The 27,911-nt window shown below is 37.7% G+C and overlaps 2 protein-coding genes across 2 annotated transcripts; both read left to right on the forward strand.

The window, feature by feature from the left end:
* The first annotated feature begins 1,996 nt into the window (after positions 1–1,996).
* On the forward strand, positions 1,997–17,852 carry LOC134663074 (uncharacterized). The gene is made up of 6 exons (XM_063519395.1): positions 1,997–2,352; positions 2,438–2,634; positions 2,718–3,158; positions 3,326–3,382; positions 13,852–13,979; positions 17,564–17,852. The coding sequence occupies exons 2-6, from the start codon at positions 2,496–2,498 to the stop codon at positions 17,822–17,824; spliced, it is 1,026 nt and encodes a 341-aa protein (XP_063375465.1). The 5' UTR covers positions 1,997–2,352; positions 2,438–2,495; the 3' UTR covers positions 17,825–17,852.
* Positions 17,853–23,219: 5,367 nt separating this feature from the next.
* LOC134663073 (small ribosomal subunit protein mS31) lies at positions 23,220–27,245 on the forward strand. The gene is made up of 6 exons (XM_063519394.1): positions 23,220–23,274; positions 23,362–23,636; positions 23,948–24,071; positions 24,570–24,761; positions 25,530–25,750; positions 26,950–27,245. Exons 1-6 carry the CDS (start codon positions 23,264–23,266, stop codon positions 27,207–27,209), a joined length of 1,083 nt encoding a protein of 360 aa, XP_063375464.1. The 5' UTR covers positions 23,220–23,263; the 3' UTR covers positions 27,210–27,245.
* The last annotated feature ends 666 nt before the right edge of the window (positions 27,246–27,911 follow it).

Genomic DNA, 27,911 nt, shown 5'->3' on the forward strand with positions numbered 1-27,911 from the left:
GACGTAGGAGGAAACGGGGTCATTCGAAGCATGATTTTTGGATGATTTTAGGGGGGTCAAAAATCGTTAAAAATATATGACGTAATGAACAGCCTCTTAGATCTAAGTTTGTCTTCGTAACATAATCATTTTCATTGAGACTAAGTGTCATGGTCATGGCCCAATTGGTACTACTATACTGGTATGATGCCTATCAACCAGTGCCTGACGTCTTCGATATCACTATAACTACATAGTATAAAACAAAGTCCTCCGAGGAATTATTCGGATTAATACCTGCCGCTTCTTTCCGCCACCATCGCTCTACGCGATTTCCATCTTCACCACTTAAATTTTTAGCAGTCCTCAACTGTGCCTTTCTCCAGAAACTTCCTGCCTCGTACAGCTAAACTGTGAAACTGTCGCCTGCGGACTGATACGACCATCAAACTTTCATGAAAAGAGTGCACTCCCATCTTAAAGGCCGTCAATGCACTTACCTACTACCCCTCTGGTGTTGCAGGTGCCTGATGGGGGCCTAATATTTCTTACCATTGGGCTATTCGTCTGTCCGTTTGCCTCCAACATAACAAAATTAAGTCATCCCTTGAAAATTTACCTACATTTTTCCCATCGCGTGCGTACATCTACATAATATTTCCCTCGCCGCCGCTATTTTGCACATAGCCAATCCTGTTGCTGTAATAAGTAACGATTTGAACATGCCTCTCGCATCCCAGATTAGCTCGGGCCCATTGGAATAGTTTTCTAAATTGGTCCTAGTCTGCGATCCCGCGTATGGCTTGCAGCTGTGCACTTCTTCAATGCAATGTGCATACCGCATACCAGGCGCTTCCAAATCTGTACAGATTCAGGAACAGGTGATATTGGGACTGTTGTTTGAGACAATTGTACACTTCCAACGTTTTCTTAAAAAATATGTGAAACTTCATGGACCTCTGAAACTCGATTTGTTTGGTTTCTATTTCTATTGGGTTAGATCAGTGGTTCCTAACCTGGGGGTAATTACCCCCGTGGGGGTAAAACTGGTATTTTACGGGGGTAATAAGCTAACCCAAAGCTAACCTAATATAACAATACAACAAACGTACACGTTTTATTTTTTATTACCATTGGGAGGAGGGGTAAATCAGGTTCCCTAGTTAGTCATAGGGCTGACCGGACTGAAAAGGTTAGGACGCACTGGGTTAGGTTCAGTGACCGCGTGCAACTAAATGGGTAGGTAATCCATGCGCTTGTAGTCTTTTAAAACCTCTAACCTCGTAAACTCGGTTTTTGAAGTGCCTCATGCTTGTAGCCTCTTGAGAAAAGCTGGGTAAGAATTTCATTATAATTTCATTTCATGCATTTCCTTCTACACGTGGCTTTTCCCATATTTTGATAAGGGGTGCCTAATTTACTGAGAAAGAGGCTTAGGATACTAGTTATTCTGTCGCTTAGGTGCTTTTACTTTGAACACATTGTCGCAGTAGGTAATAAATGCGAAAAAGCCCACGGCAGGTTGATCATAAAAATGTGCAAAGTGGTATTAAAAGTGTAGCAACTTTTTAAGGCTATGGTCGTACCTTACCTGCCAGGGTGCGATAAGGGGCGTGTACACAAAGATCCAGGTAATAAGCGTAAAAACGTAATGCTCACATTCTCTACGTGGAATTTAAACTTGCTACTTTGTCGCATGTAATGCCACGAGTACGTAACAATGTTAAATTATTCTAGACATATGTCCTTAGATAATGACATCTTAATGTATCAAGACCTAGGCAAAACTTTGTAAAGCATTACAAGAATGTACCTAATGTTCTTTGTATAATGAGCTAAACTGAGCAGTTTAAGCAAATCCTATGCAAATAGGTGAAATAGGTAAAGAATGCGTCATATTTCTGTGATGAATCAATTAATCTACATTATTTATGTACCTAGTCTAGGGTTCGTAAGTAAAATACAGCCTTGCAAATCTCGCTGATACGCAAAATTATTACGAGCAACAACAGTTAAAAGGGGATTCGCGGTGGTTTATTTGTATTGTTTAGTTATCAAGCGTCCAGCGTAGTCGAAAGCGTACTATCTCGGCCGCATTCCTCGTATCGACCGTTGCCGTTCATTCGCTCCGCTCGCAGTTTGAATTTGGCGCGCGAACAGAAGCCGTCTCCCGCGCCATTGACTTGACAGCCACAGTCGGACTCGCCCAGCGGACCGCCGCCTGTGCGATGCCCAGAACTTTTAGTTTTATTTTGTTTTTATTTAATTCAGTGGTTCTACCGGACTGGTTTTTATTAAACACGAAGAGACTTTAAGTGTAGTTTAAGTGAACAAACAGTGATCTAATGGAATAAACAGTGATTGATAGTAACGGTATGTATGTTTTTTGTTTTGATTGTCCGACCTCGCGGTTATCGGCGCTGTGCGAAACTTTTTTAACTTGACTTCCTTTGTTTAGGACGCTGCCCCCACGCCGCATCGTAAGTTTATAGTACTTACGGCGTACTACGATATTTATGATGTTCGAAGAGAGAAAAGTTAATATCGAGGGTGTACCCTTGAACTCAGCGACAGCAGGTGCGGCAAACATATTTCTGAATTCTGGTAACAATACTAAAGCGAAATCCGATGGCACTGTCATTCATCTCAACACAGGTGATTGTCAAATACCTAAGCACGGGCAACATATCCTCCTAATTTTTTTTCGCGCCACAGTCTAAAACTTTATTTTTTTTTAGAAAAACCTACGGAGGTCGGCGTACATATAAACACGACACTGTCGATAGCGTCTTCTAAGAAAATAAAGCTGTTATTCATACTGAACTTTTTGTTGAGTGTACTTTGTATGGTGATAAGTAGTTCCATAGCATTTTACTACTGGAATGAGATGATTTCAATGCGAAGACAACTGGAGACTATGAGAGATCAGTTCGTATATCAAAGTGTGAAGGATGGACATCAAGATAGTATCCAGCAGAGTGCATTAACCTCCGTGAGGTCTTATAAGCCTGAAAGAGAGCCCCGGATGGACCCTAGTGTTGATGAATCTAAACCTAGAAGATATTATGTCGAAGACTTGGGTGAAGATATGTTATTAGTAGACTCAAGCAAGAAGGCAGAGAAAACAGACAAGACTGATGGTGATGTGCCTGTGTCAGGCTTACCAATATTCCAAAAAGGTATCAATCTAACTAATAATTATATTTAAAATAAAATTGTTCATGATAACTTAATTAGAAAGTATTATAGAACTTGTATGGAAACTATTAAACAAACACTAACATTCTGCTTCACTAACTTTAAAAGAAAATGTATGTAAATAAATTGTTATTTTATTTCTTTTCAGAACTTCTAGTCGCTCAATTTAATGGTGCTATGAGTGAAACCCACTTGGGATCAAAATGTGAGTAATTAAACTTATCATATGTTATTAAAAAAAACATCTGCGACTTATATGGGACTATAGAACTAATAGTGCAAATGTAAACCTTTTCCCATAGACATTAAGATCGAAATTCATTTAAACACATGACATATCTCAGTTCTCAGACCGGTTTCTTAATTATTACCTAGTTATTTCTATTTTCCTGCGTTTACCTACAAAGCACTCATTCATAGACAAACAATTACATAACTCTACAGGTGTATCCAAGCCCCTATTGCAATGCTTTATAGACTATATTCGCCTGAGTTTATCATATGAGTAACATATAAAACGAGAAATATGTAGTTAATATGATAATTTATGTGGCAGGATGTGTGTACAATACAAAGCCTGATTATTTGCATTAATCTCTGTATGTTGCATGCTAATGTGTGCCTTTTTACATGGTGAATAAAGTTGAAAGTGTAATGCGATTGAGATGGGCAGCAAAGGAAACAATGAGCAGATGCTTGGAAGCTCCCGTGATGCACTTGTAAGTTTTACGTAAGTACTACGTAAGTAGGGACAAAGCTATTTGTTAGAATGAGATAACGATATTCATCTCTCATTCTGTAGTATAGCTGTGTCCCGACTTACATAAGTAAAACTTACAAGTGTATCTTGGGCTTTAAAGCTGTGACCACAAGAATTTCATTCTTTTGCAACTATTCTTTATGGACATGAATACCGGAATATCGGACAGATTTTTACGATAATTCAATACCGGAATTGAAGAGTCTAATATCCGAATTCCTGTATTGTATTTATGTAGTTTCGTTTTATAAGAAAAAGTATGAAATTATGACTAAAACTGCGATTGTGTTCACGCGGCGCGTCGTATCTTTTGTTCCTTTCTAATTTCCTGGCTTCTTTATGCAGATCTAAAATGGCGCTTACACATAAAAGATAATTAAAGTGTGCAAAATACGAAACGAACATGGGTGCGAAAGAGGCAGACTACAAATGAAAAAACGTGAGCACTTTTGAGTTTCATAGCGGCCGCTAGCGGCCTGATTGAATGCACAAAACGTATAGGTAGCGGACTGGAAAATACGAAACGCTGCATTTAGAAAATACGATGGATAGTCCTTTATCTTGAAACTAGCGACCCGCCCGGCTTCGCACGGGTTAACAAATTATACATATACCTTCCTCTTGAATCACTTTATATATTTAAAAAAACCGCATCTAAATCCGTTGCGTAGTTTTAAAGATCTAAGCATACATAGGGACACAGACAGCGGAAAGCGACTTTGTTTTTATACTATGTAGTGATACGTAATATACAATACTCTTTAATGCACACCTCACATAGTCGTAGTTTACAATAAATGTACAGTAACATAAAACATAAACAAAGACAATGGTTACTGAAACTAAAGCAAATAATTTACGCAATCACATGTTAATTCTGAATTAAAAACTTCCAATAACACTTGACATGACATCACTCCGATTATCGTAACGCTTTTGATTTTTGGCAGGCTATCCTATACAATCACTAATCAGCTGCAGAGCTACTCCAGTCCAATAATCCAGCGGGCTAATCCAGTCCAGTGCTGAACTAGATCATATCGTTTACATTATTCCAGCACTGGACTGGATTAGCCCGCTGGATTACTGGACTGGAGTAATGTGAACCAGGCATATTCCAGTCTTTTCACTGTTCAACGTTCCATCCAGCACTGGATTGCAACTGGAATGGCTGTCTCACTATTCCAGTGGCGCTGGATTGGGTGAGCAGGAATGAAAAAGTAGACGGTCTCTCCAGTCACTGGACTGGAATGCTCACTGGAATGTACCCATATTCCAGTATTCCAGTGTCAGTTCACATTATTCCAGTAGCATTCCAGCACTGGATTGGATTGCTGGACTGAAATGCTACTGGAATAATGTGAACCGGGCATTAGGAGATAACGGGCCCCCTGAAAATATGCGCGTGCGACAGAGATAGGAACATACGGGTCAAGGTACGTAATTCTTCGCTTAGCGACCTTACTTTAGAATGTGTTTTTATAACTGAGGGGCTGCCGCGAAAATCGCAAATTGCGGGGATCTTTCTCTTTTACTCCAATGAAGGCGTAATTGGAGTGGTAGAGAAAAATGCCCGCAATTTTTTTTGCGGTAGCCCCTCTGCGTCTGCACCGCGCAGTCGCGAGCCGTGTGCACCCGAACAATAGTGAAATACCACTGTTAAGGATGACTCACGTTAGACCGGGCCGTGTCCGGGCCGGAGCTTCCGGCGCTTACTTTTCTATGACAGGTGATCACGTGATGCTTTCCATAGAAAACGAAGCGACGGAAGCTCCGGCCCGGACACGGCCCGGTCTAACGTGAGTCTTAATTGGTTAACAAACACAGATCGCGCTCGACGTTGCAAAAATATGAACATTCGTGGCCTTAAATCTTCATACTAAACTGTGGAATGAACTGTCCCTTGCGGTAATTCCGCACCGTTACAACCTTCAAACGATCAAGAGCGTACCCCCATATAAAATGCCGGCAACGAACTTACAACCCCTGTGGTGTTGCGGTTGTCCATGGTGATTCCATAAAAAAAATTGTTGTCTGTAAAGTCGGATTACGGACGATAATTTTGCGTGATAGGGCGTTTTTTTTTTTAAGTTGTCCCCTACACTTTTTTTTTCAAATTTGGGATTTTTTATGATATTTCTACTCAGAATCACGAGCTCTTTCTATCCTAATAGGAGAAAAAAAGTGTTCCAAAATTTCCATACATTATTCGATCTTTCCATTCCGCGACCGCCATACAAAGTCTATGAAAAATGGTGACGGAATGGAAATAAAAACCTTAGGACACTTTTTTTCTCCTATTAGGATAGAAAGAGCTCGTGATTCTGAGTAGAAATAACATAAAAAATCCCAAATTTGAAAAAAAAAAAGTTTAGGGGACAACTTTAAAAAAAAACGCCCGATAACGTCATAAGAAAACATTGATGAAAAATTGCATACTTTTATACGTTACCATGGAGATCTGTCCACAACGTTACCATGGAGATCCGTCCACAACGTGACACTTTTTTGTGCATGCTACCGGTGTTCATATATAAGACGTTATCACGTCAAAAGAATACTACTTGACATCTGTCACCTGTCAAATGAGCGTGTCCCGTAACCGCCAAGCGGACGCTACTGTCATGCGCATACCCTATAAGCCTATAGAAGCCAGGAATGCGGGCCCAGTAGCCAATTAGTTCCACGACAATTAAGTAATTAAGTAACCAGACGATGTAATATGAACCTTAGTTTTAGTTAGGCATTGCAACTGCTGGCTAAAGCCCGTCACAGACGTATTTAGCTATAATATGAGGCATTACCTATGAAAAGGGATCTTATTGTCGATGGCGCTTACGCCGCACAGCGTCGCGCGGCATTGTATTTTTATCGGAACATCGTTAATAATGGCGGAAGCGCCATCGACAATAAGGTCCCTTTTCATAGATAACGTCACATATTGTTGTTGTACAGTCGACGTCAAAGATATGTTTACATTTTTCGCCTTATTACAAAGGAGTAAGGTGCAAAAGTGTAAACATATATTTGACGTCGACTGTACAAGGTACAATACTGTTGACAAAAATGTAACTAGCAATTTTGTGGTTTTTGAGGATATTCTAGAGAAAATCACTAGACTAGACACTAGTTAGGTACTAGAGAGCAGTAAAAGCATATAACTGGAAACCGCCTTTGGGAACATTACCGTTCAAATTCTCGGGCCAAATTAGCATACATACACAATTACGCCTACATTTAAATAAGACGATACGTTTACAGAGCCTCTCTCTATTACACTAACGTACACAGCTAAGTGTAGATGAAATGCATATAAAGTCAATAACTACCAATCAGCGACATTAATCCGCTAATAACCTTCTTGCTGTACGTACTGGCCGCTGAGAGTTCGCGGTTCATATTTGATTAGAATATGACTTGGACAGGGATAGGTTTATGCCATACATTGAAGAACCAGTTAAATAATTCACGTATAATAATTTAATGCAGATTAAAAGATAACTAGTTAAAATGTTGTTATGAAATTAAATGACAGACTAACTCAACATTCATTGTTGTAGGTATAAATGTATTCCGCTATAATAAGTATTTTGTATATTTTATTATCAATCTGTATGGCAGTGCGAAGTCACGTTCAGAGCCCGTACCATGAGTCACTGACAGTGTTAAAACTGACATTTACGCTATCGAGAACGTAATTTACTTTCTATACATCTCGTTTGCACTAATATGCGAGTACGAGCGAGATGTATAGAAAGTAAATTACGTTCTCGACGGCGTTTGTCAGTGCCAAACTGATGGTAGCCGTACTGGTCTGTCCGTTTTTCTAAGATCAAGTACGCCATAGTAAATGTATGGCGAACTTGATCTTAGAAATCGGACAGGCTATACAGCCTGCAAAATTTACATGGGTAGGTACACGAATCGGGTCAAAAACATTTGAACAGGCATTTGATTAAAATGATCAATATTTTGAGATAATGTGTGTATATGTTAAATTAATTCAATGAAAGCGTGATAGAAAAAAATGTATCTACATATAGGAGACCGGGTATGAATAGAACATTATATATCTTGCCAGGCATCCACTCAATTTCATGTCTCTCTAATTGGACAGCTTTTTTCCATAGTTCTCTGAGAATAGCATCTTGTGGGAATCTGAATGGAAAGTAATGTAAAATGACAATACCAAATTTGATTATTAATTTGAAATAACTAGGTAGTTTTTTATAGCTCCATCTCATGAAATAAAAAAGGAAAATACAAATCTGTAAGAAGGAATTTATTACTACATTTATAAATACAGTGGAATCCGTTTATTATGACTCCGCTTATACTGACCAACCGCTTACTATGACGCAATTACTGTGCGAAGTTTGGTTTTCATATGAAATTATTTGTGACAAAGTCGGATAAGATAACTTCGACCTATAAATACTATTTTTATGGAATTATGTCCGGTTATACTGACAAATTTGCTGGTTTTCGTGGCCGGCCCCACATCTTTCCCTGCGAGGACGTCTGCGGCGTTTAAATTGTTTTAGTTTTTACTCTCGGTGAAAGTTGATAATTGGTATAAGGTTAATAAAACTCATCTCTCACAAAATAGTTTGAGATTAATTTGGAAAAAATAAAATAAAAAGTTTATCAACTATGCTTTATATGACATCCGCTTAGTATGACATGTTTGTTACTTCCCTTCAATGTCATTATAAGCGGATTCTACTGTATATAGAAAATACCTAAACCAATCATAAGTTAATAAAATAGTCTACTTCATTTGGCATAAAACCATCCCTATTATCCTCGCAATTTAAAAAGTCGTATGTTGTTATAAAAGTCGTATGCAGTTGTTACGTTTTAGCTTAGCACGGTAGTATTGAAAAAATGTCGTCATGTTTATTCCAAATTTTACTGAAGTTATCTGTTTACTACAAGTGAAAAGTGATTCCACTGTCCTTGATATGAACTTAAACAACTTCTGCACCACTTCACGACACATGAAGACATTTTTAATTACAAAAAAACGTAGTTTTTATAAACCAATTTAGCCATCCGTCACTGACTGTCATCTCGGCCGCACTGAAGTTGCCAATCGAACACTCTGTAAGCAACGCCTACAATCGAATACTTTACGTTCATTACGAGGGGCGTTCAAAATATTCTCGGTATTGATATCTTACGACCTCTTCTAAAATTTCTTTCGTTACTGGCCGCTAAGGTTTATTCATTGACATTAAAAAAAGTATAATTCGAACCGAGATGGTCTTTTGTTTTTCTGCAATTGCTGAACAAACATGAACATCATGTGCGAATTGACAATGTTAACTAAATTAGAACATCGATGCGTGATAAAATTCTTGACAAAACAGGGTAAAAATCAAAAAACCATAAAAGAGGAAATGGATTGTGTTTACCGTGAGTCTGCTCCTTCTTTATCTACCATTCAAAAGTGGTCAAGCGAGTTTAAACGCTGAAGGGAGAGTATTGAAGATGACCCTAGACCTGGCCGGCCTGTAGTAGCTACTTCACAAGAAAATATTGATAAAGTGGAAAAACTTATATTGGAAGATGGTCGAGTGAAGGTAAAATCTATAGCACAAGTAACCAATCTCTCTATTGGTACCGTACATGATATTATACATGACCATCTTAATATGTCAAAAGTAAGTGCAAGATGGGTTCCGCGAATGCTGACTCGGCTTCAAAAAGACATGCGTGTAGCTTGTTGTTCCGATTTTATTGACCTGTGCGGTGAAAATCCTGATGAGGTGCTGCAAAGAATAGTTACTGGAGATGAAACCTGGGTTCATCATTATGACCCAGAGAGTAAACAAGAGTCCATGCAGTGGCACATTAAGGGTTCAGCTCATCCCAAGAAGTTCAAGGTCATCCCTTCAGCTGGCAAGGTCATGGCCACGATATTTTGGGATTGTGAAGGAGTATTACTAATCGATTATAAAGAAAAAGGTGTAAATATCACAGGACAGTACTACGCTAACATTCTACGTCAATTAAAGGATGTAATTAAAGAAAAGAGGCGAGGAAAGTTAACCAAAGGTATTCTGCTTCTGCATGACAACGCTCCCGTCCATACTGCTCATATTGCCAAGGCAGCTATTGTTGAATGTGGGTTTAAAACTGTTACTCACCCACCGTATAGTCCGGACTTAGCCCTCAGCGACTTCTTTTTGCTCCCCAATCTTAAAAAGGATCTGCGTGGAAATAAATTTTCTGACGATGAAGCATTGAAGGCGGCAGTGGAGGAGCATTTTTACACGAAAGATAAAAAATATTTTTACGAGGGATTAAAAAAAATAATTGATCGATCTTTTAAGTGTATGAACATAGGGGGGGAGTATATTGAAAAAAAAAATTTCAAACTTTTCGTACTTGTTTGTTTTCATTCTCATACCGAGAATATTTTGAACACCCCTCGTACGTTGGGTCATAATTGAGCGGACAGAATACTTCCATGGTTTATATGCGTTCACTGCTAGAGAGTGACTTCATCTATTCTAATCCAGATTTTTTGACATTCTCGCGATAGAAAAAAACACGAACATACAGGTCTGAAACGCACTTTTAAAATTTGTAACAATTTATGCACTAAAGCTAAAAATTTGAAATTGCTTCTAAAAGTGCGCAATTTTATTATTGAGGGAACTCATTGTTTTTTTTTTGGTAAAATTCAAAACCAAGATATCCGCAATCCCGGGCACGCACAGCCATCTCGCTCACGCTTACGCTCAGTGCGCGAGAGATTCGAGAGAAGAACCTGAACCCACTGGGCCTTAAATTGTTTTACTTCACGAACTCATTGTATTCCTATGTCCTATGATTTTCTAATTCATCAGTTCCTGGAATTACGAGCGTCCCAGTGAACCTTACCTAACCAGCAACGTGCTATTTTATTTAATAACCATCGCGTAGGGATTAAAAAACAAATCCCACGTGGGTGAAGTCGCGGGCACAGGTATATAAATATAGATTATCGATTATCTAAAATCGTGACTACGTGAAATACGACAGACCTACATTTGGATTATTATCTTTTGATAATTAACTGCGTATTATAATGTTTTCGATGGGCTTATAATAAATATTAGTGTAAAGTTAACAATCTATGATCACTATCAATCAGCACGTTATTTTTTTCGTGGAATTATCAGCACTATGCTCTTGCAATAACATCGAATCATCAGTGTTTTTCAACCCTTGTTAATAATAATAACATAGCAGTTGCGACAGCATTGCAGCAAGAAATGTAAATTATTCAGGACATCGGAATATATCTACATATATATTATATACCTAATATAGTTCATATCTACCATAGGACCAACTCTGAAATCACCAAGAGAAATGTTAAGGGCACTGATGATCAGGTCGCCAGACGATATCAGCCTGTCAGTTAAACGCAAAAGGTGACAGGTCCGAACAACTGACAGGCCGATATCGTGCAGCGGACTGATCATCGGTGGGCCCCTTTAAATTAATTTTATCCTTTTATGGGACTCCTAAATTTACTGCACTATTTCGCGGTTGGCCTCATAGCCAACGTCGTCCATTATGCCCTGATAAGAATTAATATTAAAAAAACTCCTTGTATATCAGAAAATAACTAACTACCTACAATAAAATGACTATCATAGCTACTGCTGGGGACTGTACATATTAGCGTGGCAAGTTAAATACCGTGGGAAAAATCAAAACACACAATCAAACACATAATTTTATTGTTGTATATAAAATAAGATAAATAAACATATGGTTCAGTCACACTGTTATCATCTCGAATCACTTGCACGGTGCATATCGTCTATCCCTCTCAAAACAATAATAACAATGCAAATAAACAGAATGAGTAAAGGAGATTAGATAATAGTCTACAAACGATATCTTTTAGTGCTTCTAATAGAACAATGACATCATTAGGGAAAATAACTAAAATAAGAGAAAGCGGATTTTTGTCCTTCATTCCATAGTCGCTAATTAGATCGGATTAAAAAAAACCTGAACGCTATAAGGACCAATACACAGGGGTATTTAAGGCTATTTATAAAAAAAAAATTACTTAGGGTGAACTAATGTTTTACGATACCCAACCCAAAATTAGGGTAATAGGGTAGCCAGCTTTGTTAAGTAGAAAGAACTGAAAGAAGGGGCAAATTCAAAAAGCGTAGGCGCGAAGGATCGATACATAACAAAAACACTGTATTTCAAACATTAAATTAAAGCATTTAGTAGCGAACATGATACTTCCGACTACATATATTATATATCTCATTTAACATACCTACCATTGATAACAGAGTAGATTAGTAGCTTAAGCGTTGCGCAGTCATTAATAAAATCTCTATAGCCATGATAAACAATATTTGCTGGTCTACTTAACATGGATTCAATAAAAATGGGTTTATTTGAGGGTACTCGAGTTGTGAAGTCACGTACTTACACACGAGTACAACAAAACATTGCCTTTTACTTTTTGTATCTTTTACTTTAGGCATCTATGTATATGTATAGTAAACAAGTATAATCATAAGTACCCTAGCCTCCTAAGGCCCAAAGTCCTACCAATAGTACCTATTCAGTTCGATGTAATTTAAACCATGTTCAATTCGAACAGAGTCGCTTTTGCTTTGTTTCGTTTAATTAAAAAAAAACACATAATCAACTCTATTTCCTACAGTTTAGGTTCAAATTTGAGTGGCAAATTTTGGATGTTTCGTTTGTATGGCTGGGCCTTAGGAGGCTAGAATCTCAATACCAGCCCACAAAAGCCATTGCGCCAGACCAAGTAATACTTTCAGTAAACGTTTTCTGAACTCCATCTTGGTGCAGTATTAAGCATCATTACCTGCCCACCTACACCCAAGCATGGCTATTACTATTACAGACTTACCTAATGGAAAACCGGCTTTAAAACCGCAAACGTACATTGACTTAGTAACACAATAAGTATTTTTGTCAAAACAAGATTTTTAATACACGTTTTTAGGGTTCCGTAGCCAAATGGCTAAAAACGGAACCCTTATAGATTCGTCATGTCTGTCTGTCTGTCCGTCTGTCTGTCCGTCCGTATGTCACAGCCACTTTTCTCCGAAACTATAAGAACTATACTGTTGAAACTTGGTAAGTAGATGTATTCTGTGAACCGCATTAAGATTTTCACACAAAAATAGAAAAAAAACAATAAATTTTTGGGGTTCCCCATACTTCGAACTGAAACTCAAAAATTTTTTTTTCATCAAACCCATACGTGTGGGGTATCTATGGATAGGTCTTCAAAAATGATATTGAGGTTTCTAATATCATTTTTTTCTAAACTGAATAGTTTGCGCGAGAGACACTTCCAAAGTGGTAAAAAGTGGTGGTGGTGGTGGTGTGTCCCCCCCCCCCCCTAACTTCTAAAATAAGAGAATGATAAAACTAAAAAAAATATATGATGTACATTACCATGTAAACTTCCACCGAAAATTGGTTTGAACGAGATCTAGCAAGTAGTTTTTTTTTAATACGTCATAAATCGCCTAAATACGGAACCCTTCATGGGCGAGTCCGACTCGCACTTGGCCGCTTTTTGTCACCCTACTGTTATCTTTTAATACAGAGGTCTCCAAACTTTTTTACCTGGGGGCAGTATTGCACCTCCACAAACTTTCACGCGGGCCACCATCGGTTTTTTTAACAGATATCTACTCATCGAAATGATTTTAACAATCCCAAACCCTAATGTTGTGAACCCCATTACCATTAGGCGTATTCTAATTCTAATGTAATAACAGGTTACGATTTTGATCTGAATTTGTTATGGATATGATCTGTCACTGTCAAAATTGCCGTTTCTGCGGCTAAGTAGTCCAAAATGTTACCTTCTGTTTGACCATGACTTGTATTTCTTGTTCCAGCAATAATTGGTCCATGGGAGCGTGACGTGAACGTCTCGTCCAAAGGCAGCGAGTCCAAGATAGAGCTGCATTCGGACAAGGACTACGTCACGATCAAAGAGAGTGGGCTTTATTTAGTCTATGCTCAAGTAAGTATTTAATGTTTCCAGTGAAGTAGGGAACTTTTAATTTTTTTATCAATGGGTTTGGCCGGTCGAATTCTTACAGCTGGCACGGTTTTTATTTTATCTGTGAATCCTAGGAATAGCGTCAAGCTGTTTTTTTTTTTAGTTTTATAGCTTAAAGGCCCAGTTAAGCCACAATTGCCAACGCCATCTACGATTTATTTTACCGGCCTAATCCATTTTCCAAGCTTGGTTGCGTACAGAAAACACACACCAAACTTATAAAAGCCTTTTATTAGTCCGAAACTACAAGTATTAAACCTCTGGATCCAGCTACAAGGATCAAAAGAGAAACAATCTTTAAGTAAAAGCAAAGCGGGTCAAAAAAGTTTGGGCATACTTGCGTCTTTTTTTGGCCATATCAAATGTTAACGATTTGGGTAAATTTGACTGAGACTTTGACCATACAGCTTAAAATAGGTAGAAGGTTTGGCTTTGGACATGCCTATAAGGTTTCGGCAAGCAAAAGGAGAAAGACGCATAGCCTTAACTAATACTTACTTAAAGTTTTTGACACTAATATCGTAGTAAAAAGTTTTCAAGAATAGTTTTCAGGCACTCTGCTGTGTAAGTTAGAACAGGGGAAGAACCGCTAAATAAAATTCTGATAAGCAGTAAGTGTTAATACACTTTAATAGGTACCAAGATAACAGATTCCAGTTACGACTAGTGAAACTCATATTCATATTACATAGTAATATAACTGTACTTTGTAAGCGTCAATTAATTCTAAATAAATACAAAGAAATTTTTGTCATGACGCAGAACTAGCTGCTAGTTAGTTAAAAAAAACTATATCGTGAACCTTAAACAAGCTTTGTGTGTTCCATTTCACATCGTACAGTAAACGCTATATTCTATACAAAAATATTTGGTAAAATCCAGTTATTTTTAAGTAAAAATGCTGGGAAATAATGTTTTATAGGAGGGGTTCAGGTGCCCAAACAGTTCTGTTACCTTAATGATTGTATATCAGGCACATAAGGCGGTATGAATTATGCACTACTTATTTAGTATAGTGAAAATAATATAAATAGGTAAGTATAATAATTAGATATCTCATGTTTGACTGTACATGTATTGTAACTCTTTAATTACACATTGGAAAATGTGGCAAAATGACCAATAAAGGCCCTGGGACAATGCAAACAGGTCACCTGACGCCAGACTGAAAGACAATAACCCCAAACCGCAATGACGCGAAAACAGTCCCGTAATAACGCAACTATACTAATTACTATAGATATAATATGTATTAGTAAGCGGGGTAATACATTATTTGTTTACAAATTGAATACATACATCTAAATTTACATAATATACGTTAATTTAATTGTTTTAGTGATGACCGTGTAATTTGTAAATACTTATGATCAGGCCTCGGAGTTTTTTTAGCACGGTAAGACTAAGGAGAGCTATGGAGTCTTTGTTAACATTAAAATTAAGTTCATACTCATACTCATCCTCATTAATTAAGTTCGTCCGAATCGTTTTATAAATACTTAGACTGCTTATATGTAATTAATTCTGTTTACATATATTTAATTAAATAATGCAGGCCTCGGAGTTTTTTTAGCATGGTAAGACTAAGGAGAGCTATGGAGTCTTTGTTAACATTAAAATTAAATTCATACTCATACTCATCCTCATTAATTAAGTTCGTCCGAATCGTTTTATAAATACTTAGACTACTTATATGTAATTAATTCTGTTTACATATATTTAATTAAATGTTATATTATAAAAAAGTAATAATATGTATATGTGTATGTTAATATTATTATATTACCCATATTGCAGTGTCATCGCTCCAATATTTTATTTAAGTACTTAACGTACCTACATACTATAATTACTGTTAAGATAAGGAACTATACGTTGTCACTGGCCGCTTTAGATAATGCACTTAATGACATCATATGTCATGTATCAACATATTAAGACGTATGATTTGTTACTTCAATATATTCATTTAAGGCAAATTTCGGAATAAATTGCTGATTTCATTATGACGGATCCACAAATATCTGAAATTTTGCATTGTACCATATTGCAATGGTGAAAGTTATTGGTCTTATAAGAGAGGCATACGATTTTTTCGAAAATGATTATCCAGTTTTGGATCAAGTAAAGTTATTATAATGTTATTGTAGCGTTTCCGTGTCAGCGTGATTATTTACACTCAGTTTATATTGTTTTAATTTATTTTAGATAGAAAATATGCGGTCCACGTTTTACTGTTTGAAACTTCCTCATACAATCTACGTTGACATGTTCTTCAAAGGACTACCTCGTGAGGCTATATCTCTTAAAGATGAAGGGATGAAATCAACTGGATATTGTGAAGATTGCTGCCGTCACTATTGGTGTCTTGTAAATGATGCCCATGAATGCGACTTACGACGTTTATACTGCCCATTATGTGTGAACGAACTGTTTTGTAGACGTAAGGAAGAGTAACGCATAACTATTCTAAAATATTGTAGCTCTATATCAACCTTAATGAATAATAAACAGTTTTAATATCTATGGAATATCGTTTTAATATGTCGAATACGTATTACCAATGTTTATAATCATAGGTTGCATGTCTTAAGTACTTTTTTAAGTGATAGGCCACTTATGATTAAACCTCTTTACCTAAATATGTGTATGAGTAAATCAGATGTCACATTATGTCATGAATATATCGTTACGTATTTCGTTATTGTGATGATCGCTGATATTTATTAGGTCTAGAGCTGTACATAATTTACTTGTACTTAATTAATGAGGATGAGTATGAGTATGAACTTAATTTTAATGTTAACAAAGACTCCATAGCTCTCCTTAGTCTTACCGTGCTAAAAAAACTCCGAGGCCTGCTTATGATGCAGTAATGGAATAACCACTGTTTTATAATAGTACATAATTTTAATAATTAAGCAATTCAATGTTCAACACAATAACTATTGTTCAGAATAAAGATCAGAATATGCGTGCAAATTAAATATTTTGTTGCAAGGCCTTTTACTTTTTCCGCAGGGGAGGCCCAGTTTTGTTTTTACCAAAAACATGAAAACATAAGCTTGACGTGAATAAGTTTGGGAAACCATTATGTATTTATAAGTTTACGAGCTTCAATTCACCACCTATTCCGTGTAGACATCGTTAAAAAATGTAAACCTTTTAGGGGTTGAATTTCAAACAACCTCACAGTGGACTCGCGTTCCAAGAGTTCCGTACATTAAGTCCAACTCACGCTTGACTGCACATTTCTAATAGGTTTTCCTGTCATCTATAGGTAAAGAACTATTTGACCCTGTAGTTAGGGGGGGACTGGTCGGACAGACAGACGTACGAGTGATCTTATAAGGGTTCCGTTTTTTTCTTTTTGAGGTATGGAACCCTAAAAAAGCGCGAAATACGCACTTCGCACCTACTTTTTTCCAATTTCCGTTTCTATCTACTGACCAAATAGGCAGGCACGTAAGACTACGAACTTCTAAAACACAACAGTTTTTTCTATAAAATACGAGTATACTTACCTACAATGTTTTCTTCCACAGATAGTATACTTATCCCGAGCCCCGAACTGCTACTTCCTCTGGGCGCGGCAGTCCTCCCATCCCCGCCTGCTGTCGACCTGCGCTACAGGCGACAACACCTCGAACAAAAACCCCAAGCAGGCCCAGATGTCCTGCTCCGTACAAACGGTAGCCAGGTTCAACACAGGCGACACCGTGAACCTGGCCCAGAGGGAACCCAACCAGATACTGTGGCTGAGACCCGGGAACTCGTACTTTGGGTTCGTGAAACTTAGTTCCTAAAATATGGCTGTGAATGTGATAGTTTTTGAGCGGCGGCGACACCGCGTGCGGTTAGGACTGGTGAAAACTTATTCTGAAAATGTACTTATACATTAATAGTTACAAACTGAGTTACATTATCTACTGAGATACTTATGTATCTAGTTTAGGTATTAGTAGGAAAAGTTTTTTTTTTGTAGACACGTAGAAAAAGTATTGTATTATAAAATAGTGATATAATCATAATCAAGCTTTTCAATCCCATACCTTGCTTAGGCCACTCAGCAAGCTTCGTGGTCTACACGCCGTACTCGACTGAAAAGCTCTATTATATAAAATAATAATGTAGTTGTGTAGATTGAGCTGACATGGGAACTTTATAACTCAAATATTTCTTGTATGTTCAATATGGATTAGATATGAAGTCTAAGATGTAAAACTTATTTCTAAATAGCGTATAATTTGCTCGTATCATGTACAGTCACCACACGGGACTGTTACGCCATTTAGAGTCCTAGCTAAATTGGTTATTCCATACTTACGCTATGGAATGTCCAATTTAGCTAGAACCGTAAATGGCGTAACAATCACGTGGTGACTGTACCATCCAAATTTTTGTTTGGATTTACGGGCGCTTAGTGGAATTATTATTATATCTTTATATCCTCATAAAGTTACTAAGAGTTTTTCGAGATTTTCTTTTCTACAGTTATGTCATGATTTAGACTGGCTCAGGATTTTTGAATACAAAATTGACAATTAAACTAAACGAATTGAAGTTTTGTAACAGTTCTAAACGACACGCGGGGCTGGACTGACAAGATGTCTAAGGAATGGTGCTAAATAGTTTAGTAAACGTGATAACGTCTCGGGACATTATTTACTATAAGAAATGTAGAATTTTAAGTAAAATTGAGGCATTATCTATGAAAAGGGACCTTATTGTCGATGGCGCTTACGCCGCACAGCGTCGCGCGGCATTCTATTTATATCGGAGCATCGTTAATAATGGCGGAAGCGCCATCGACAATAAGGTCCCTTTCATAGATAACGTCACAATTGACGCCTCAAATCGTGCTGAGTACGTGAGGCGAACAAAGTTTTCGAAATGCTGTACAGTGTTGTATCGTCTAATATTAAGTTGTATTGAATTTTTGCAGAATGGTGTAGAATAAGCAATATTTTTCAAAAAATGTGTACAGAACTTACTAATTTAGACTCAAAATGACTCATAACACTGCCAAGTACCACAGTAAAGTATTTCTTCTTTAAGTTTAGAGGCATTTGATACAGTAAGCTGCATAGATAACTGACCCCCAGAGTTTTAAATATATGCAAGGGAGTCAGTTGGGTCTCTATTGTTTCCCAAATAGTTTAAAGCCATAATGTATTGTTTGCCCGAATTTTCGTTAGTCATAATTCATTTGGTTCAGAAACGCGTCAACTTTCAGGATTGCCATAAAACAAACCTAACCTAACCTATCTGTAGGATAACCTAACGAAAATTCTGAAATGTTAACGGTTTCAGTTTTATGACTAATGATAATATGACAAACAATACATTATGACTTAAAACTTTATGGGAAACAACGGGACCCCGAGTCAGTAATCTCGGCCGCTTACTGTACATACGTCAACGTCAATTTTGATATTTCATAAGTAGAGATACGCGTACTTACCCCCCTTTCTAGTTTATGTAAGTAGAAGCCTATTTTACTCTCCATTTGGACGTTGTAAACCATTTATAGTTGTAGAATATATTACAATGTGCCTTAGGGGAAACTGGGGAGGGTTGATCACCCCTTTTGTTTTTAGCATACATTTTCTTAACTATTTGTAGTATTGAAAAACTTTATAGACCATACGACTCAGAATTTATCTCTTCATTAGTAGTTTGAATTAGAACAGATTTGTGCAATAAATTAGATCATTATTTAATGAAAACTCATACTGTTGACTTTTACCATGTGTCCCCTATGTAAGGGAGACATGTTTACCCCTGGTCGGGAGCCTTGATCCTAGGGGGATCAAGTGACCCTGGTTCTTGGGACACATGGTAAACATATTTTTACCATGTCTCCCCATACCAGATTCTCATTGATTATATAACTCGGATCGCTATTAGCAATGCATCCATAATTTGTAAAATACACAGCAAACATATATATATTGCATCTTCCATGCTTTGAAGTTGTATTTCCGGTAATCAGATGTCTAAGCCGAAGGGATCAAGTCTTCCAGATTTGGGGACACTTGGTAAAAAGATTTTAAGTGGCAATGTCATATTTCGAGGGTAGTATCTACATTCATTTATTCACTTTATCTACAGAAAATTAATATATGAAGATATCAAACACATATTGATCCATAATCTTATACTTTTAAAAAACAATGTAATCGTATTATCCATAAAACAACATAAAATAGGGAATCAATATTTGTACCAAAAAAAAGTAAAAAAAAATCAAAAATCTAAGTTATTAACATAACATTTCTTGTAACAAGCTAATTTTTTTAAAGTTCTTATGAATACCTACAGCAATTTTAAATTTTTTACCCATCACGGTCGTTATTGTTTACTATAATAAATAAGTTTAGAAATTTACTGCTCACGTTTCGAGGACGGTGTTTGAGCTGTATAATTCTAAAATCCTTTCTATGGACCGTCGGTTCTATAGTACATAATGTCGGAAAGCCATTGAAATAGCATTTCATCCATAAAAACAAATATCTCCGGTTGAAAACCAAATATCGTTATAAGTGTTTTTTGTCGACCGAATAACATCCCCTGTGTGTAAAACGTTTAACTTGATAAACAAGACCAAGTACGGGTAGTTCGTAAAATGTTGATGTTAACTTTAGTCAGTCTTTTCAAAGGCCACGGGGATAATTCCGTTTTCGGAGTCGGTTGTATAATTAAAAACTGAATTATACGCCATTAAATTCCGTTTTAATAAACTAAAATGAGTCAAAAACCTTGAAAGTTTAAATCAGTGTTTCTCTGGTCGTACTTTCGCGGCATGATTTACTAAAGAAAAGAAAATATTTATGATAGCTCTATGAATCATTTTGTAAGTAAATTTATTACAATGTATACTTGATCACTTTGGGGGTGACATGATCCCGGAATCATATCTCCCCTGAAGAAAAAGACAAAGTCTCCCCATACATAGTAAGATTATAAAACGTGCCGTACTCGAAACATGTGTTCGCGTATATCAATGTAATCCAAGTTAATCATCACTTCAATAAACAACAAATAAAATAAGCACACTCACTAACATCATTTCCATCTCATATTATAAAATAAATCCAGTTAAAGCTTACCGAAAATTGAATATAGTACGCAGAAAATCTTTCACCGTCCGCCATTTTTGAACCACTGACTTTTCCGATACAGTGCCATGACAGAACGTGAAGTTAGGAACGAATGAATGAGTGTTACCAGCGCAAAAAATTGTATCTCGTTTGGTTTGATTAAAAATGAAGTTTACCAAGTGTCCCCTAGGGATCGACCCTCCCCACCCTCACCTATATACTTAGTCAATAGTGAATAGTTTAGCAATAAACATATTTTTATAAATATGGTATAAAACTTATTGCGTGTTTGCTTGTTTATATACTGGATACTAAAATTACAGTTTTATTGCCTCAATTTGTCATTTTAGTACAACATTGGTACTAAAGTTTGGACGCTAAGCACATAGAATTTCGTACTATGTCCATATCCTATCTCTATCGCACGCTCATAGTTATAATGCCGGCAATGCCACTGTGCGAGCGGGACATGAATACAATTATGCGCGTGCGATAGAGATAGGAAATTCTTCGTTCTTAGCGTCCTAACTTTAAATGTGACCAATCTAACTGTCATTTTAACGTCACAAGTATAAACATATTATATCTTAGCTTAGGTGATAAAGGTGCCATAATATATGGGATTTAAACTTGACATGTTTCTTGGAATTCAGTAAAATATGTTTTATTAGAGAGTTCAAAAAATATGTCATAAATTGTTATGACTCATTATTTTTAATGTATTCATGTCACAATGTTATGTGTACTTAGTTGTGTAATCTATGTTATTTGTACTTATAATTGGGCTTCCAATGGTACTTTTGTATGTGTTGTTCTATATTAGGTACTGTATAAATAATGTTTATTAAGTAAATTGATCTCTCAATTTGATAAAAAGGATCCCACGCGTTAAGAATAGTCAGTAAAAATATAGGTTTTAATGGAAATTTCGATTTTATATGTAATAGAGTGCACTGCGCCACGAAAATTTTGCTCAAAATCAGTACTTTTAAGTTTAAAAGTATGAAGTAAATCTTGTGGTCGTATTATTATTAAGCAGTGTGATCTGTATTGTTAGCGAACAACTTGTTCTAATAAACATTTATATTTTCAACAGAATGTTTTTCCTTTCGCCTTATTGAAAAGACGTGTCCCGCCGAGTTTCTTGCCGGTCCCGTATTGGGATACCCTCCTTCAATGGGGTTGGCCGGTCAAAGTATTTAGCAGATGGCGCTAGCATAGCTTGCCCTAGTTGCCCTGTCATGTCAAGAATTGTTGTTTCTTTATCAATGATTTATTGTGACAAATTGTACAAGTTGCCTTTAGTCGCGGCTGGACAAGCGAGAAATGTGCAAGTGCTAACGAGCTCCCGCACACCGAAAGAGAAAGAGACGAGCTTATGTTTAACAACGAGTGTGACAAAGATGGATGGAATGAGAAAATTAATAAAAAAAATCATTTCTTCGTAAGCACAGAAATAAATATGGAATTTAAGTATCAGTTGAGGCCATAAATAGTGACTGAAGGCCTACCACAAACCATGAACGAATGTTTGCCTCCCTGTCGCACTTACGAATTAATTTACAAGTGCGATAGAGAGGCAAAACTTCGTGGTTCGCGGACCTCTGACTTTAATTTGTTGTGTTGCCACAGCAGTGGGATTCCCCGAATGGTGTTTCGTTAAAGCCGTAACAAACTACCGCACCGCAACCTTGGTGCGCCACAAGTCCACAACCACAATAGCCCTAACACACTGCCGCACCGCACCGCGATCTTGGTGCGCCGCACCCATAAGTGAGACCGAGAAACATGCTATGAATGACGTATAAACCGTAACAGACTACCGCAAAGAGGTCGCGGTGCGGCGCTCTTATCGATAGTGTGAGGAGGTCGCCGTACGTATGTTAAGGACGCAGCTATAAGTTAGAGCGAGAAAAAGCTATTTTGACCGCACCAAGGTCGCGGTGCGGTAGTCTGTTATGGCTTTAAGGTGTGTGAAGCAAAAGCGCTTCAGCACGCGTTGTCAATGTCAAATCATCATCCGATCAAACAGCGTCAAACGGAACGTTAAAATTCTAACCTTTAAATAACTAAAACAACGATAAAAAACAATATAATATTCAATCATTTCTCGTAAACTCGGTCAAACGTATCGGATTTAAAATGTTAACAAGGTATTTGTCTATTCTTTATTAACCCTTTAACTTAAGTTTCATAATATATTTTTCAGTTCTATTCTTAATTTATTTCACATATTTCAGAATTCGATTCAAACGGGATTTTAGAGTTATTGTGCGATGTTTGTCCGACAAACCTTCCGACGGCGATGGAAAAAAACCTGAGCAACAACCAAGTCCTGCAGCAAAAAAAGAGAAACAATCCGATTCCAGCACAGACAAAATCCAAGCTCTGTTGAAAAGTATGATGGCTGAGCCCTTATCCAAGGAAGCAGAGTACAGAGCTAACTTTGCTTCGGCCCCAGACGTGAGGCGACAGCGGAAAAATGATGAAATTGAGGTTAAAGTAGAGAAAATAGGTTGGTGTGAATTTTATATTCTTATATAAAATTAAATTCTTAATAGTTTTTAATACCTATCTAAAAATAAAACTTATACCCACCTAAGACAAATCCCCCAGGTCCCCCGCGGAAGGATCCCCATAAGGCTGGCTACATTCCCTTGCTGAATGGCAATGTCTATTCTTTGGCCTAGAAATGAGCTAGTCCAAGGGTCACTCGGTATCACAGTTTTTTTAGACTCTGAAAAAGGTTGTGAGCATGGGTCCGCGTCTAGGGCCTCTACCAAGTATGTGTGTCTTAAATTGTCTTATTGTTTTGTTTCTTTTCAGAGGAGAGCATTACTAAGGCAGCGGGCGATGTTGCACAAGCCATTGGTGGAGACGTGAAGCAAACTGAAGCAGAATTACTGTCAAAAGTTTTGGGAAAAATTAATCAAACATCTACCAGTCTTAGGTAATATCCTGTTATATAAAATGCTGACTTTAATTAGATGCATACTTCATAACACAGATATTCTTTATTGCTCACCAATACCAATACCACGTTGACATACAAATGAAGCATAACTTAAACTATAGTAGACAGCAGCCAAAGTATATAAGAATAGAATAATAAGATAGTACAATAATACAATTAAAAAAAAAACACAAACAAAAACACTAAATAATAAGATAATCCTATTATTATAAGATAGTCCTATTAAAGTTTTCAGATACAGTTATTCTTATTATATTCTTGAATAAACATATTACGTTCCTTTGTGTTTGGTCCCTTTGATTAAAAAAATGGACAGTATATCTTCTTATCTGACTAACCATGCTTGAAAACTAACACCATATTATTTTTTGAAAAATTATTATTAGTGTCCAACCAAAGCTAGATTTTATGATATTCAATTTCAAAACAGGAGAAACAGTTATTTAAATTTTGAACATAAAAATGACATTCCAGTGACTTATTGATTGGCATGAAGGTAGACCACTCTAAAGGCGGAGATGACAGAGCCTCCGTCCCGAGAGAGACCCGAGGAGAGCAAGTGAAGCGGCTTGTCAGGGCTAACGAAGGCCAAAGGCAGAGCACACAACAAAGCAGACCCAAGCAGGATGTGAAAACTGTTAGGCCACCAACTAGGGAAAGGCTGAGGTCAGTATAATAGTCACCAGTATAGATATGATGGTCTCTCGTCTACGTGACAGCATGATAAAACGGTCTCTGTCACTTTCTATCCCATGGTGTTAAAAAGTGACAGTTATTTTATCACGTGGATAAAGCCATCCATAATACGCCTGCAGAATGGGAAACTATTTTTATCAAGCAGATACAGCGAGTTTTTATATTCAAGGAAAAATTAACTGGTTCCGACAAGACTCGAACTTGCTTTTGGAACACCAGTCCAATCGCTCTTAACCACTGTGCTACGGAAGCTTACCAGAAGCGTGTGAAACTCTCCATTCCTAAGGCGTACACATTTTCTAAAAAAACTTAAGTTTTCTCTTCCATGGGTCAGAATATTTTATTCACAGAAATTTCACCTCATTCCTCCCTCGATAAGGGACTCAAACTATCTCCATAGCACAGAATAAGTAATAGTATTATCATACAGAACGGACACGCACCGCCCCGCCCCGATTCGGATTACCTCGCCCGCGACATGAATGTGTGCGTAACTCGCTCTACTGAGAACATGTCAGGATTCCGTCAGAAACTCAATGACGCGTGTACAGACGTGCCGCGCACACATATAAACGCAAATCATTTTTGATGTATGGAGTGTCCGCCCTGTGTCCATAGCAAATTTCATCTAAATTGCTTTCGTGGCTTAAGCGTCAAGGTGTAATAGACGAACAGACAGTTACTTTCGTATTTATAATATTAGCAGGGATATCTAAGAAATAATCCATTTCATTTCAGCTTACCCCAGCCAACCACCATCAACATATTCAGTGGCGAGCCCCTAAACATCTTCAAAGCTAAAGAAGACAACTACGGCACCAAACTGCAAGTGTGGGAGGACCTTAAACAGCGCGAGGTCTCGTTGGCCACGTCGCAGCAACCGGCCAATTACTTCCAGAAGATGGCGTTGTGGACGGAACAGGGGAAAGTTTGGAAGTTCCCTATCAATAATGAACAAGGTAAGTTCTAAGAGATTCATTGCCATTGCATTCAAAAAATTCGTCATATAAAAAAACTGTAGTGCCGCGATCCCGACTATCGGGTCGTCCGGCCTGGGAACGAAATCATAAAATCACGTTCAAACGGTCACGTTCAAATTAACTCCTCCTTCTACATAGTTATAATTAAACATATATATATTTATACAGTCAGCAACCCTATTGGACTTATGTGCTTATTGTGTCTTTTTTCTTTTTCCTTGTTTGTTTTATTTTGTTACTGTGTTTTGCGACAATAAATGACTTTTTATTTTATTTTATTTATTTTTATAAAATACCCGATAGACGGGTTTTCGGCACTGAATGTGTTAAAAACATCATTCAAATATAAAGTAACCCCTGATGGCAAACGTAAAAAAGACCCAACTCCTTGTTTATCTACTTCAATAATAAATAATTATAAGATTATTTTTAATTATAAGATGTAATGTTCTGAAAAGATGTGTCCCACTGAGTTTGTTGCCGGTCCCATATTGGGATACCTTCCTCTAATTGAGGGGGGATTTAAATCATCTCGAGGCAGAGGTGTAGGGTTGGTGCCGGTGTAGCTTTAAGTGGAGTCCAGACGAGACAATTTTTCGCCAATCTGATGAAATTGTCCGATCGAATCAGGCCGTGCGGACGCAAATGCCAATTTGATTCCAATTTTCGAAGTATCTATGGAATGCAAATTGGTGATTAAATTTGTGTACGTGTGGACGCTACATGAGATTGGCGCCAATTATTTTCCTGATCAAATCGGTCGGTTGTTTTTTTTTACCTTTGTGTCATAATCAAGCAGAAATCATAGACTACAGACTTATCTAGGGTCCCAGTCGGAACCATTATAACCTCTGGTTTTTTATTAACAAATTCACTACCAGGAACCCACCTGGTGGGCGCTCGTAAACTTTGCTCAGATGCCGGACAACCCGCTGGGCGGGTTGTTTTATACGCAGCCACAGAATAAATAATAGTACTAAGTACCGCTAGGTGGCGACAGCGCCACGCGCGGCTTATGGCTTTCCCCAAAATTGGGGCCGGAACGGATGTACTTTTAGCTACCTGTAGCAAAGCGACGAAATCGCGGAGTGAGACACGCCTGACGCAGCTATAGACGACCGGTTTCTGGGGTAGTGCGCCGTTTTTTGTCTGGTAGTGAATGTGATATTAATTTACAGGATTAGAAAAAGAAGCAGACGTGCACTTCTCCGAGCACATATTCCTCGACGCGCACCTCGAAGGCTGGTGTCCCCCCAAGGGGCCCATTAGACACTTCATGGAACTCGTCTGTGTCGGCCTTTCGAAAAACCCCTTCTACACGGCCCAAGAAAAGAAGGACCATATCATGTGGTATAAGGAGTATTTTGAGTCGAAGAAGGATGTGCTTGTTGATGTCGGGGCGTGGAATGTTGGGAAGTCGAAGGAGGTTTCAGCGTAGTTTATTGTAAATAGTTAATAAAATTAGTTGATGTTATTTGGGCTTTTTATTAACCTTTTGGACGCCAATGACCGATATATCCGCACCGTAGGTTCAACGCCAAAGACCGATTAATCGGTCACAGACCACAGAGCAACATCGACCTACGTGCATATACATAAAGTTCAACTTCAGTTTTGACACTTCAATGAAGTGGCGTCCGAGTGACAGCTTTTGTGTTTGACACGGCGTCGAAAAGGTTAAATGTCGGTAGTAAAACATGAAATATGGCTGCAGTGCCATAGCGTTTGGGAATCTGCCATCTTGTGGCCTAAATCGAAAAGTTAAATTTCTCGGTAATAGGGTGCTCCTGTGCGCGCATAAAAAAGCGCTGGTGGCCTAGTGGTAAAAGCGTGCGACTTGCAATCCGGAGGTCGCGGGTCCGGGGGTCGTAAAGTATGTGAAAGCAAAAACCGGATTCATCCTGAGGGTCGCGAAGTTGGAATCTCGACACAACGCGAATTTTAATTCGTTTGTGGTGACCGTTCCGACTGAACATCTAGCGACCTTCACCAAGGAGGAGTTTTGGCCGAAGGGTGTCAAGTTTCGGCGGTTCCGCGGCCGGTTCCCTGACACTGCGGGGTTGCGTAATGCATCGCAATCATAATGTGTTTTTTAGTGTTTAGTTATATTTTTATAATATGTATGCTAGTTTTTAAGGTA

This window comes from Cydia amplana, chromosome 4 (genome assembly GCF_948474715.1).
Source record: "Cydia amplana chromosome 4, ilCydAmpl1.1, whole genome shotgun sequence".
Lineage (NCBI taxonomy): Eukaryota > Metazoa > Arthropoda > Insecta > Lepidoptera > Tortricidae > Cydia > Cydia amplana.

What these genes read in the sequence shown, in the direction of transcription:
- LOC134663074 (XM_063519395.1), top strand. Translation starts at nt 2,496, where the DNA reads ATGATGTTCGAAGAGAGAAAAGTTAATATCGAGGGTGTACCCTTGAAC. An exon ending in CTTACCAATATTCCAAAAAG is followed by an intron (nt 3,159 to 3,325) that starts GTATCAATCTAA and finishes ATTTCTTTTCAG; the next exon opens with AACTTCTAGTCGCTCAATTT. An exon ending in AACCCACTTGGGATCAAAAT is followed by an intron (nt 3,383 to 13,851) that starts GTGAGTAATTAA and finishes TTCTTGTTCCAG; the next exon opens with CAATAATTGGTCCATGGGAG.
- LOC134663073 (XM_063519394.1), top strand. An exon ending in CCAACTAGGGAAAGGCTGAG is followed by an intron (nt 24,762 to 25,529) that starts GTCAGTATAATA and finishes ATTTCATTTCAG; the next exon opens with CTTACCCCAGCCAACCACCA. An exon ending in CCCTATCAATAATGAACAAG is followed by an intron (nt 25,751 to 26,949) that starts GTAAGTTCTAAG and finishes ATTAATTTACAG; the next exon opens with GATTAGAAAAAGAAGCAGAC.